The sequence below is a fragment of the Numida meleagris genome, chromosome 6, assembly GCF_002078875.1.
Source record: "Numida meleagris isolate 19003 breed g44 Domestic line chromosome 6, NumMel1.0, whole genome shotgun sequence".
Lineage (NCBI taxonomy): Eukaryota > Metazoa > Chordata > Aves > Galliformes > Numididae > Numida > Numida meleagris.
Genome location: NC_034414.1, coordinates 19,149,690 through 19,164,543, shown reverse-complemented (window position 1 = coordinate 19,164,543; position 14,854 = coordinate 19,149,690). Strand labels below are relative to the sequence as shown.

Below are 14,854 nucleotides of genomic sequence, written 5' to 3'. Positions count from 1 at the left end.
ATCTGTCAGCAGCTAAACTCTCCTGGCCTGTGAAATATGGCTCAAACTCATCAGACAACAGAAGTCATATCAATACCACAAGTACACCTGCCTCACATAGCAGTGACAGAATGGTCACAACAGCACTGAACTCAGGATGAATCAGGTTTTCAGCAGTTTTCTATATCTCATCTTTCCTTTAGCAGTCACATTAACAGTAAGCCCAGGATGTTTCCATTTTTGCCACATTCAGTACTAACAGTGTAATCAAGAGCTATGACCAGTATCCTGTGATGCACAGCTAAGTCATTGGTTTAAAAAAAGAAAATAAAACCACCACTAACTGCCGTTTTGAAGTCATTACTGACTACAAAGTCATGCTGGAATGTACTGCATACCAACTAAAATATATTGTAGCTATAATCTAATACCTTGCTAAGCCATTAAAGAAACTTCCCCGTGGGGCATACATGAAGTCTAACACACTTTTTGTAACTATGCTGAAGAGTCGATGGTGAGGTTTTCTTCTATGCCTCACTACAAAATTACACGACTCCCTGAGCCAGTACAGACTCCACTTCTTTAGGACACTTGGCAGCTCATGAGAGGAGAAATCAGTTGAGCAGGCAATAACCAAAGCATTGTAATTCTCACACAGCATACGGACTTGGAGTAAGCCAAAGTCTATCTTGGATATTCTTCTTGTGCAGTACTCCTGCCCTTTCTCTACAGAGTGTATCTATATACCTGATTTTAGCAAACACACATGGGTATGATGGGCAGACAATGTATAGGAAGGAGAGCAGGGAAGGTTCTCCAGCTATCCCAGATGCGCCGGGAACTGTTCACTCTGACACACCCATTCACAGCCCAGCAGCGCTGCCACCATTTATTAGCAGTATTCACTGCTGCTCAAACAAATGATATATATGTGTACCATATGCACAAACAGAGCCCTTGGGTGACAATGGCAATGAAAAATGTACTTTGTTAGATTTCTGGAACTGATGAGTGGAAAAATAATGTAGAAGGATAATTGTTGCCCTGACCACAAAGTGCCTCAAGGCAGTTGCTGTCACAGTGAGAGTCTGTTAAAAGCATGGCCATTTCCCTTGGACACTGCTGAGCCTGCACCATGTCGAATTTCTAGAGCATTTTGCTGTTTTGGACAGACAATTATTACTTGTTCTCTGCATGAGCATTTCATTTCTAAATACAAATATTTAAAGCAGATAACCAAGCCACAGAAAGCTGACTGATACACAACCAATTTTGCGGGCACTTCCGATGCCCTTTGTTCCAAACTCTCATCAGTCAGCCCCAGAGAAACCTTAAGAAGTCAGAAACAGGCATGTTTGGCAGAAAAGCTCTCCAAATTTCAATCGCATAGATCACTGCAGTTGTGCTTCTGTTCAGCAGGCTGTGTCCAAACGCAGACTGCATTAGCTGTTAGTTCAGCCCCCTGAGCTCAGGAATACAGTTGCTGTATGCCCCGGGGGGGGGGGGGGGGGTTCCCTCGCCCCAGAGGGCTGGGAGAGCAAACCAAGTGTGTAACAGCAGTCATGTTGAACGCAGATCTACCACAGTTATTCTAGATTCCCTAGCATACTTCTGCTCTTAATTTAAATGTTAATGCTCTACAATTCCCTTTTTATGGATCTGGAATCATCATTTACAAGCAGTACACAGCTTTTCCTGATTGCACAGAGCAGCACAGCCCAGGTTACAGTTCCAAAGCATCTCCGATAATTCCTGCAAATAACAGTTTATACAAAGACAGATGCAAGAAACCTGTTAGCTATACAGCAGCAGAACCGAATGCTGTCTGAAGCACAACTTATCAGCAATCGTAAGAAGCTTCATTCATAAAAAACTTACGTGTCTCTGTTAGACAAAGCTTCAGCAAGCATAATCCAAAAGTTGCCCATAAGTAGAAGTTGGCCATTGTTTTCTCAGAACTGCTTTGCAAAAAACCAGAGATCCTCGCAAGCTGCAGAAGGAAGAAAAGCCCCGCCGCCTGTTAAGCCTGCAGTCAATGAGTCTGAAGTTTGCTGCACTTTTTATTCTGATTCAAAGGAACTGAAGTAATGACATAACTGGGAGGGGGAGCTCCATCAAAAGTCACACCCATATTGCAACAAAAGTTACGGAGCAGGGCAGGGGGGGCCGCGGGGGGGGGCTGCTAGTTCTGACTAAGCAGCCACACGAGTTTTAAAGAGGCGCTAAACCTTCTCTTCTCACACAAGTACAGGCAAAAGTTGTAGCTATTGCACTACAGAAAAATGTGTGTAATCTCTCATGAGGTAGCTCAGGAAGGCACTGACTGTTGTAAGCTCCCCCTCCTGCCTTTTACAATCTCATTAGTGTAAGCTAGACAAACATAAAGCACTACAGCTTTGAGAACCCAGCAAAACACCTACAGCTGCCTGGATGTTTCTCCAAAATATTTTGCTAATTTTGTCCCATCTCATCATACTCTCACTGCAGTAAAATTTAGGGCAAGCAAAAATACCTGCTCTGCCACGAGCTCTCCTGAGATGCTCCTGCTCACACCCGGAGGATATCCCCATGCAGCAAGTCAGTCGAGGCAGCTCCGTCGCCTGCAGCCCGTTCCACCCTGCTCCAGCAGCAGGTAGGTAACTACCCAGCGCCAGGGCTGAGGACTAAGGTCAGTGCTTTATTGTATTGATGGTACGACGTGGGGAAGAAGCCTTTCCTCCTAGTTCCAGTTCACAAAGCAGAAGAACAGGATGTGAGCACGTGGCAGTCTTTGACATGCAATGGAGGTCCTGCTTCCCAAGGGACACACAGAGTGTGTGGGGCTCTGTGGGACTCCACAGTTAGCAAAAGATGCCACATGAAATCCCTGGCGAAAACCTCAGAACTTCTGCAGATAAGAGAGAGACAAGCCTATTGCACGCCCTGGTAATCTTGCACAGTGTCTCTCCTCGGGAGTCACGAGGTGCTTTGCGTGGTGGCACAAGGGGCTGTGGAGGGCTCACCCAGCCCGGCACATCCCACCTGTAGCACCCACACAGCAGGCAGATGGTACTCCCCTGATTTCAGTTTTACTCAGCAATTTCAAAGTGAAATGTTCTGTATTGGATTACCATGGTGTTGATACGCCTGCTGTAAAGAATTTTCTCATTAGTTTTTAATCTCAGTTAACATGAACAATGGAAAAATACAGACAGGTCTTTCCGGCCACGGCACAAGAACGTTACACTTTGCCTTTCCTTTGACTTTTGACTTAAAGATGGCTGGCATCCCTTCCTCTGTCAGCCAGCTTCTGAGCAACAGGTTCCAACAGGCTTTCCTACAGGTCTGGGATATCTGATGGGACAAGGTTAAAGTGAATTTTTTTCCTTAAACCCAGGGGATCTTTTTATTAAGAAACTAGCAACTTTGAAGTTACAGATTAAACATATTTTATTTTGTGAATATGTTGCTTTTCCTTTTGAAACAAATGTTCTTCAGAGCAGAGTAAAAATGATCTCCTATGTAACTTGCTGTTTATACGAGTGGAAATAGTTCTGTGAATCCCTGTACATTTATGCCTATGTGCTGACCTCTAACTTTATGAATGAATGAAGCCTAGTGGGATTTAGAATGCTGGTGCACAGTTATGGCCTGTTGTATTTTATTAAGGATGTATTTTTCTTCAATTGATAAATGTCTTTTGAAATTCACGCTATGCATGAAACAAAGGAATGGAATATTTAAATAAAATTTGGATATTTCTGACTGCTGTTTGTTTGTTTTGGTTTCTTTTTGGATGAACATAAAATACCTCTCTGTTAATGTCCTGTATTCCCATTTAAATGGAATAACAACAACAAAACATGTTTTCTTTACCATGGGTAAGTGGGGAATAATGTTCATGTCAGGGATACGGACAAGTGTTACAGAACCAACACTCTTATTTTACCAGCAGTGGAAATTCCTAGTCTCTCCATGGACTGAAGTTTCCCATTCTCTCTCTTCTGACATCAGATTATCAGCAGGTTGTTTTCTCATTACTGAATATTATTTGATACTAACTTTAGACATCTCAGTACTTCTGCATGTGTTTCCTGGGGGCTAGTGGTATTCCACTTCAGAAAATCTGTCTCTTGCTTGCTGAAATTGGGCTAAGATTAGGCATGTTTAGACCAGGTGCATAGATGTTCTACTGCCTAATACAAGCGGAAAAGACAGATGTATACAAGAAGAATAATTCATCACAGTATGACATTTCATGTGATAAACCACAGAAAGAATAATGAGCTGCATGTATATCCCAAGTCAGTCTGACCACTTCACATGCCATCTGTCTGCATACACACAAGGCTAGGACACAGACCTGCATTCCAGCTCCCTGAGCACTTCAAAGTGCTGCCACTAACAAATAAATAAAAAGCCTGACATAAAAATGTTTCCTTATTTCCCACCCAAACATGGAATTTCTCCCTTAAAACATGTTGGCCTGACGTAGACAGTAATCCATATTTGGCCTGGGTGCAGAGCCTGATGCTACCCAGAAAATTCAGTTGAAGGAGATGTTCATGTCTGGGAAATGGGTTTTATACAATTTTTCATAAAGAAAGAAATAAGTTTTGATTTAGCTTGAGACAATCCTAGGAAACAAAAATCTTGAAGCAACTCTTCAGCTGAGGAAATTTAGCAGAGCATTGCTTCAAGTTGAGGCCCTCAGTTTATTTCTATTGAGGATTTGTTCCTCAATCATGACATTATTGTTAACAACAGTTACTTTTGGCCACAAAGACTTAAATTATTGACACCAAAAATTTATAAAATAATAAGTGGCACCAAATGAACTGGATTTTCAAAAGAGAATCCATCAAAAAATTCAACAACTAAAATTACAAAACCCCAACATTTAAAAAATTGTCTTATTGAGAAGCACCAGATGCTATGTCCATGATGGTGCTAGCTGGTACAGGAGCACCAAAATAGCTCATTCATGATTTTATCACGCATGTGAACTGTAGCCAACACCAATTAATTTTGATAAAAATCCGATTAGGGAGTATATGGTTTGGAGCCCTAGAAAAGGAACGTGTGGCTCACAGCAATATAAAAAGATGTTTTTTGCTGGAATTCCCTTAGAGGATGAAATTCAGCCCAAGTTGATGTCAAACATCAAAATTCCACTGAATTCAGTAGGGCAACCTCTCCCTGTAATGTTTACTTATATGGATTTTATTACGTATACAGATTGGTAAATGAAAATACCCAAACTTATGAAATAAATGAGATCAGCGGAGAACAGTTTCTTTACTAAATTGGAACAATTGAAACAAGGGGAAGAATGACATTTTGTTTCTGTCAAAATCAGTTACTTTTTTTTTTTTTTTCAAAAACAAAAACATGGAAAAAGGATGCTCTTAATTTGAAAACTTTTTTTTTCCTATTTTCTGCTGAAAGGATATTTTTAATAAAGAATTTTTTTATTCTGAATCTATTTTTATGAAAATTTCAAACTTATCATGAGGACCTGAAAAGCATAATCTCAGTAAGAATAAAAATTATGAATCTCATTAGGTAATTCCCATCATGGCAGCATACAATCGGCATAGACTACTGCTTGTCTGTTAGTCTGGCTGTAAGACAGTTTCGGGGGTGAAGGGAGGCCTTTATTCTCAATAAGATATGGCATTTTTAATAAGATTTCCTCCTGTGTCCCAAGACCGCAATCTTGTTTGCCGCATTTCAGGCTGGATTTAATTTTCCTGATCAACCCTGAAACCGGGTTTTGTAATGGAAATGGTTGTAAATGCTTCAGTGTAGTAAATCCTGTACTGTACACTTTTCCTGGGCTCTGAGTGCTGATGGGAAGGCAGACGAGGAGGCTGTGCTAACCCAAGCCAGAAAAGCTACTCTTTTGGCTGGAGGGCAAAGCACTCCCTTGGGAAGTTGGGCACCCGGTTCTACTCCCATCAACCTTTTGTTCCCAGATGTAATTTACAGTTTGTGTCCTGCAGAGAGTCAGGAAGATGAACAATGGTTGCTAGTTGTTTACTTCTGAAAAAGGCAGCAACCCAGATTGGCACCTACCGCACGGATTCATCAGCCTGTTTTACTGGTTTGCCCCAGATCCCTAAACAATTTGCTAATCCAATGCAGTCAAAAATCTCCAAGAGTTAGAATTGCTCAAGTACGCTGCAAGAAATGCTTTGCAGCAAGGTTTCCTCTGCAGCACACAGTGTGGCCCTGTCAGCTTCCTCGCTCCTCCTGTCTCAAACAGATCAGCCCCTGGCTGACCCCCCTGGCACCAGCAGGACATCCTGGCACAAGCGCCCATCCACAGCTTCCACACCATTATACCCCATTAGTTACTAGGTCACTTCTGGAGGTTGGGCAGGATCCTGAGCAGAGCACAGCAGCCGCCATCAAAAGCCAAGCGTCCCAGTACACAGAAAAGATGTATTGCATGCACTGGTGACTCAGAGACAGAAGCAGCTGTGTGAGGACTGGGGAAGCACAGGGGGAACTGAGAGATGAGGGGGGGACATATTCTCTGCAGATGGTTTCGGTTTTCCTCCTGCCTCCTGCTTGGCCCTCCCAGCACCCACTGTACAACATGAGCATGGAAATCTGCACACTAGGGCATGAGCTGCTATCTTGGCACTAATTTTTGTCTTCCTGCTTTCATTTCTTACATTTGCCCTTTAACAATGAGTAAATCAAGCTTATACCAGGCCATCTCCAGGATGTGCGGTTTCTTGTCTTCCTCATTCTCCTCCTTCTGGTTTTGACTTTTACCTCCACTTCTCTCTCATCTGCACTTGTTTCACCTCTCATCCTTTCTTCATCTGCTCTCCCTTGTATGCCATGTGTTGGAATAATGAAGTCGAAGACCTAATACTCCAGAAGAGCAGGTGAGCTGTGCAAATGCAAAGATTCTCATTAGTCAGGAAACACTTAGCAGCTTGTTTATGCAAATCCTAACTGCACCAACAGATAAATCTGAGGGGCCTGCTACACCTAATATGTGCCTGACCAGAGTCCTTCAAAGTTGAGGCAAGCTCTGTGCTGATTTTGAGGAATTTCCACTCAAGCCAGCTGTGAACAGTGTTTGGTTTAGTCCCAGTATCTGTATTATGATAACATTTTTTTTCAAGCACGCATATAATCTGAGAGGATAGAGGGGTTCCATCAGACTTACAGTCAACTATTTTCCTATTTAAAGAAAGTAGAAACCCATTCATGGAACAATTCTCTTCGCACAGTGTATGTTTGTGCCCATCTTGCCACAGCCACATATAACACAGCCACATTTAGGCTGTGCCCTAAACATAGCAGCGTGGGAATGAGTAGTTAAGCCTCTCTTTTCCAGTTACAAGGAGCACTAAAACCAGACCTGGCCTGAACGTAAACAGAAACTTACAGAATTTCAGCAGTCTCCCTGTTAGTCAGTTTATGACCCCTGTGAAAGGTGGAAGGGAAGGAAAAGTATCCTAATTTTAGACCATAATAGGCATGTTTGTTTTCAGAGACAAAGATAATAGCTGGTTCCAGTCCGGCTCTCAGAGGAAAGGTGCAGGTGTGTGCACGTCATGCAATGAGCAGGATGAGGAGGCCGACAGGCGCAGCAGTGGGAGCATTTCACTGCTCAGCTTCCTGGGTAAAATACGCATCAAGCGGTGTGACCTTTCTCAAAGCCTTGGTTAGTCCATCACTAGAGCATCTTATTCCCCATAGAGCAGTTCCCTTGCCTTGTTGGACCTGAAATTATCATATACTTCCCTCCCCTCCAAAATAAAATATTGTAAACCCTGTTAGTTCTGCAGATTAAACATAGCCAGTAGTAAAGGACTTTGGCCCTTCCTGGTGCAATAACAGCAGTTTGTTTACTCCCACTTGATCCTTTACACCTGGGCACAACAGCCAAAGCCTGGACAGCTGTCTCCATGGCCCAGCTGGGAAACAAGGAACCTGAGACCCAGCAGCACTGAGGGGCCCGTCTGCTAATGAACTCTGCTTCTCCATGTTCCTGAATTTCTGTTAAATAAATAGGTAAGAGAAGAGCTGAGTGCTATTACAACAGAGTAAATTAAACATAGAACTGAAAATTGTCACACTAGACCACACATCCATTGCCTACATCATCATTTGGCTTAAGTAACAATGAAAGCTAGTCTTTAAGAAATGAAAACAATAAAAAAAATCACTCAAAATATTATGACATAGTTGGTAAGAGTTCAATTATATAATGAAGTTTCTTTTTTTTTTTTTCATTACATACCTAGCATAATACATGGGTGTAGGTGCATGTTTCTTGACTAAAAGCTGATATTACTGAAGTACTCTATTTTCTTCATCTTTTCTTTGAGAATATTGAGCAACAATAGTTTGTTTTGGACCTCATTACCATCTGTCCTTTAAAAGCATAATAGCGAGGCATCCTAGCACAGAGGCTTAAACAGACATCAAGAATCCAGGAGACATATTCCTGCTCCCAATCTGAGTAGCAGTTAATGCTACAGACTTGAGTCAGTCACATAATACTGCATCCATTCTCTCCATCAGTCTACAAAAGACAGAGAAAAGAGAGGAAAAAAACATTAACTTGAATATGATTTTGAAATGTGCATTCAGTTGCAGTCAGTTCAAGTTGGCTTTTGAGAGACATAAGAGCTGGCAGGGCCTTCCAGAAGCAGAAATTTACTGGACAGAAATTCTATACATAAAAAGAAATTTATTGTTTAATTTGCACCATGTTGGTGACTTATATAATAGACTAATCATCAAATATCACAGCATCACATGATTATCATTTCTAATGAACCCCATTTCATCTTTTGATTCCTGAACACTGTTTTTCAATCATTTGTGATTCATTGGTAAAGAAAACACTTGCTAAAATTTAACAAATTCTTCTGAATAATCCACGTCTAAAATACTTGCACTATGTTCACAACCTTTTAATTTGTAGAAATGTACAATTGGTAATAAATAAAGTATTATGAGCTATTTGTTCACCTCTAAAACACTACTTATGTATGCTAAAACATTTTATTGAAGTGTTGGAAAGATTAAGCAGGTCATGTCTGAACAACATGTTGAACAAGTCAGATCTGGAAAGCTGTTAAGGCTCCTTGAGATGTTAAAGTTTCAGCCAACGTACATTAAGTTTACAAGAAATGATCCATGTCTGAGTCATCTGAAATTTTAAAGATACAATAGGAGAGCAAATTTGGTGACATACAAATGGATACGAGAACTATCAAGGGAGACTGCAGTTTATCTGCTGTCCATTGTACCTAGAATTCCTATCTGCAAAAAGGCCCTCTTCCTATCTTTAGTAAGATACATTAAGACAAAGATGTTCATATACATAAGGATTTACCTAGCATTCACACTCCATCAAGTTTGCTTTCTATAATGATGTTGTGAAGTCTTCTTTAATTGTTACAAGAGTTTAGTGAAAAGTTTTTCTAAAGGAATGGGTAGGGAGAACAGAAGGGAGAAAAAGCCAGACACATCTGGTACTTGCATAAACTCTGCACGGCACTATCTAGGAAGCAGGAAATGCCAGACAATACCATAAAGAGTATTGTACTAAACAGGTTTCTGAAAATCTTGGGGCAAAATGGAATGCATTGAGAGAATTCCTGTAAAGCTTCTTTCCCTTATACAGGAAGAGATCACTGTTTGGCATTAGCTAGCCCAGGAGGGATAGAGCTACATCAACATCAACTCTTACAAGTGTATTACTCCCTAAGTGGTGAATTATACAAGGCATATCTCAAGGGGCATAGATGCGAGATAGACAGGCTATGAATGTTCAACAGTCTGGTTCAAATAAAGATATAAGGATACTAGAGCTTATCTCAACTATTTAAGGATTCCTTTTTAACTTCTCCCTCCCATATTCAAATCCAGTTCTCCAATCCCAGTCTAGCTAGTTTTTCCTCTCTTCTTAATCTTTTCTCTACAGACAGATATTTGAAACTCAGTTCACATGGCCCAGTCTTTACTGAACTTAGCCGTTAGAGAATACTTTGCTCTATTTCAAGCTTAGCCCATTTGAGAATTAATTGAAGCACTCATAGAAAACAGAGAAATAAAAGATAAAAATAGACTGTACACTGCTAGTCACAGGCAGCCAGAAACTCTTACTGAATGTCTGAGGAGGCCCAGACTGCCTCTCTCCAGAAATTACTCACTTCCTTCCAAAATATGGGTGCATTATGTAAAAAACACAGCAGCTCCTTTGCTCAATATTTTCAAGTATGAGAATTTCAGAGAATAGAAATAAGTGTAATCTCTATCAACAAGTGTAGTCTTAGTTATTCAAATAGTCATTTTCTGAATCAGAATGCAGCCAATACCACAGAACTGCATACACATGTATCAGCGGGTAAGACCAAAGTATTTGATTGCACTGTTTTCTGCTGTCCTGAGAGCGTGTGCTAGGCACAGGGCTGCTTGGTCCCTTTGAGCCAGGACTCTCTCAAACATTCACACTGAAGTTACTCCATTCTGCTCAGACAGGTAGGGGAATATTGAACCAGTGGGGGAAATCAAGTCTGTGGTTGGATGGCCTTGTTAGACACTCATGTGGGAGAGTCTGGGTCCTTTTCCTTCCCCGTTGGGGAGACAATAAGCATGTCTGCATAGCAAAAAAAGCCCAAGCCAGATGTCAGCTGAGCCTGCTTCAGAGCTGAAAATGTTGGAGCCACAGGTACATATGTATATAAAATAATTAGATTTGCAGATGCAACTAACTAGGTAGGGCCCACTCCATCCTCGTAAAGATCTATGGCTTTCAGGAACTCATGACTCTACATAGCTCTGGATACGCCAGCTACATACATCTCTTTGCTCTTTTCTACAGTATCCTGCAGTTATACCCCTAGGGATGAGCTAACCTGAAGAACACAGCAGATTACAAGTTTTAGTCCTCTGTTACTAGTAATCCCAGGTAGGAAAAGGTATGGAAAGAGGATGTCTCCCACAGAAGTCTGGGGAAGTATGTCCCACCTTCTCTTTTTTTTTTTTTTTTTCTACTTTTATAAGGTTATGCAAGATTTCCTATTTTGCTGGTATGGATTTAGGCAATTATTTAGCAATAATCTATTCATTAACAGATTTTGGACTTGTCATGTAGGAAGTTATTGGCCAAAGAAACAAGTATTGCCAGGCAAGACTAGGAGAAACTCTTCCAGAGACCCAATTGGTGTGAAAGATAAAATTCAGAGGGAAAAGTTAAACTGAACATTAGGAAGGATCTGCTACGATACCAGTTACATAGTGGAGTATCTTCTGAGAACATGCTCACCCTTGCTGAATGATGGATGAGATGACTATTCATTTATAACTATGAGCTTATGATTCACTGAAGAGCATCCCACATCATCTCTGCTACACGACTGAAACTAGTAACACCTGAACAGTCACTGAAACCAGTCCTAGGAGTTAATCACACTGTGGTGGGATATGCCACTCCTCAGAGGCTTCACTGCAGACAAAGAATGCTTTCAGTCACACAGCTGTCAGGATGAAAAACCCAGCTAGAAAATTCCTCTCCTGGAATACAAGTATAATTCATTACTTGGTGTGAAAGGACTTCTATCATTTAACCCATATCATACTTGTGTTATCGATCATCTCACAGACACCGTGGATTTTACACACTTCAAGAATCCATTTTGTCATCCCTGGAGGATGAGAGATTCCCAGCAGATGGCCAATTACTGGGTGGAAAATAAGGAATACTCTGAATATCAATTTACGAGACTAGTCCTTGGTGTTTTCTTACATTGTGCTCCAAAAGAAACATTGATTTATCTATACTTTTCTCTACTTGGTGCCTTTGTTGTGGACAGACAGCACCACGTTCTGGGCTGTGTAATGCAATTAAAACATAGCAGGATCAACATCGTTGGATAATTTCTTCTGTCTTGTATACTGCTTCACAGATTCTGTAGTTGCCTTTTTTTTTTTTTTAATTGAATTCTCCTTTTAGTCACACAATTGCAAAGAAGCAAATCTATACAAGAGCTCTTTGAAGGAGTCATATAGTGGTCTGTTATGTCAAGTACAATCTCACTGTCATGCTATTACAAATTCTTCAACACTTTCTACACAGAGCTATTACTTTGCAAACAATGGTCACTTTTGCATGGTATGCAGTACCAAGGAATATTGGATATAACAACTATGTAGCTATGACTTGTGTTGTAAAATCTTATGACCAGAGTGGTATTGTAGGAAAAAAAGTCATTAAAAAAAGGGTCACAACATTTGAAACATGGAAACCTGGACTGGTCTAAACACAAGCTTTTTTTCTGGTTGAAATTATTTTAATGTCATTGATGAATCATTTTGTGCCTGCTGATGCTCAGAACCATGAAATACATAATGCCATCATCTTTCAAGTGTGGCAGAAGGGTACAGAGCAGGAGTTATATTCTTTGTCACTGAAATATCAATTCTAAAGAGAAAAAGAAATCTCAAGCAAAACATATTTATAGTCCTTCAGATGACTGCAAAGTTCATTCATGTGTGCAGGTTTAGCCATGCAACAGTGACCATACAAGTAACACATAAAATACCCTCATGAATCTGAGAGCCACGAGACATATTATAGGAAGCTGGGGAAACAGAGGGGAGTTCCACAAAAGGTTCACATGGTGATGGTTCCTCCTGGTCTTTTGGGGCAAAGTTGAGCTTGGCTGGACACATAAGCAACTCAACACCACTGGCCTCGGGCATTCTTTCGTACAGGCAGAGACTCAAATTCACCAGAAGCTTTTGTACCAGCTAAAGCTTCCACGTTCCCCAGTGCTAAGCAGTCCCAGAATGAATCCATATAACGGTCCTGAGCAACAGTTTGATCCTGAGCATCTTTCAGTGTTGTCCCCAGGTCCTGAATGTAAAAGGTGGAGTTAGACTCTTAGAGGAGGAAAAGTTCTTGATTTGCTTCTTTTTTGATATCAGTGGGAAAAAAAAATACCTTCTCCCAAGACAAATTCTCTACAGGAATCAGCACAAAACACCAACAAATAGAACAATCTATTGAAAATGACAAAAGCAAACGAGAGAGAAGCATTAACTCTAAACAGCTTGAACCCTCTCACTATTTTGAGGATCTGAATACTATCAACCAGTCTGAGATTTTGTGGAGAGAAGAGCAGTGACTAACACACAAACCAAATAGCATTCAGCTGTATTTGTCAAAGACTTCAAAACTAATGTTAAAATAAAAGGAGAGTAGGATACAAAGTAAAATTTTAAAAATTTGGTCTGTTCCATGCTTCAAATTTTAAAATCAAGGAGCTCTATTTCCTCCTTTCGATTATAAAGTTTAACTTTCTTCGGGAATCACAAGCTATCCGGAACACTTATAAAGGGAGGAGTATCTCCATTAAACCAATATGACTCACAAAACTATGTTACCTTTTCTCCCTGCTTATATCCGCAAACCCAACAGATTCTGGCGGGGGCGAGGAAACTCCAAAGTCTCAAGAATTTTCATAAACCTCAGCTTGCTTTCTCTGTTAAAAAAAGACAGGTTGGAATTTGCATCACTGGTGATTGTAATGAGGCAGAAAGAGGTGCAAAAATATGAACCCGGGGAGAATCCAGAACACCACTTTAAGACATATTCTCAAGTTAGAAACAAGTCTGAGAAACAATGTGAGCTGTGATACAGACAGAGAACACATTTCTACCCAGCAGTTAAGGCTATGTTGTCTCAATCAGTAATCATTTGCACGTAATCACCACCTACTTACACATTCTGGGTAAACAGAAATTCACTTAAATTTATTTTTTCATTTACCATCAAACACATTAGTTTAATTATTTACAAAAGCTTTTGCAATTGAATCAGGATCCATCTGTGGGGTTATAAATAAATTCCAATTTCCAAGTGAACAAACATGTTTTTCACAGCATCCACCTTAGTCCAATCATATCTTTCCTCTGCGTGTGCCTACATGATGAGTGAAGGAAAGGAATAAACAACCATTCCAAGTGCTTGGCAACGAACTCTCTATTATTGTCAAGAAATTGCACATCAGATGAGAAGCTGCTGAACTTAATTAAAAGGAAACTCAGTTACAGTTTGCTACTCTTTCTTCTTAAGTTTTGATTTATTTTAAACTTGCAGAAATCCTCAACATCCTCTTAAAGGAAATAAAGATCTCAGAAATGCCAACAGATTATAGAAAGCACCAAAATGGCATTCAAGGATTGCCTGGTTTAAATATCCCTCTGTATTTCTGCACAGCTACTCTACTGTTTGGGTTCCCTTGCAACTATTATTGGTGTTAGCTTTAGTGGAGGAGAAAAACTGTGGCAGGTCTATAAATGTGAATGCCTGCTTTTAAAAAGACAGACAGACTGGGAGGGAGAAAAAGAACTAAAGAAAAAAAGCAAACCAACAAGCAAACAAGTGAGTTACGATATCAGGTTTCTTTGTGTCTATTTTCATTCTGAAATGCAAATGAAGGCTGAAGCCTGCACTCTAATATATAGCAACACAAAGACACTTGTATAAGGATTGAGATTATGATTTTAAATATAGATTTTTTTGTGTTATGTATCTCCATCTACATTGCATGTAAAAATCAGCAACTTCATGAATTACCCATCGCATTTTTGAAAGATCTTGAAGATCTTAAACCTGATGGGGTTTATCTAAAAAAGGGGATAAAACTGATCAGCTGTTTGACGACAAAGGAAATTCCAGACATGCAAAAAATCACTACTGCTGCTACTGACTACACTTGAGAAGAGAACATCCAAGTTCACTCTCTTTCTGGTGTGAGGTAGCACGTATTTATTCTTTCAGATTGCGGTTTACACTGGTAGGTACCTATTGATGATAAAAATAGGCACCTACTTTCAAGCAACTGTTCAG

At 40.3% G+C, this 14,854-nt stretch overlaps 1 protein-coding gene across 15 annotated transcripts in view; it reads right to left on the bottom strand.

Moving 5' to 3' along the window:
- The window catches only part of CD44 (CD44 molecule (Indian blood group)), a 104,369-nt gene that overhangs the window by 54,295 nt on the left and 35,220 nt on the right, over nt 1-14,854 (bottom strand). For 10 of the 15 annotated variants that reach the window (XM_021401861.1, XM_021401862.1, XM_021401863.1 and 7 more), the window contains 3 exons: nt 13,387-13,484; nt 8,228-8,512; nt 6,678-6,865 (listed from right to left, as the gene is read on the bottom strand). In XM_021401861.1, the coding sequence (XP_021257536.1) occupies nt 6,678-6,783 (106 nt within the window). In that variant the 5' untranslated portion in view covers nt 6,784-6,865; nt 8,228-8,512; nt 13,387-13,484. Of the gene's footprint in view, nt 1-1,857; nt 2,093-2,491; nt 2,867-6,677; nt 6,866-8,227; nt 8,513-13,386; nt 13,485-14,854 lie in introns of those variants that run through there. The other 5 variants (XM_021401871.1, XM_021401864.1, XM_021401866.1 and 2 more) reach the window with 4 other exon arrangements.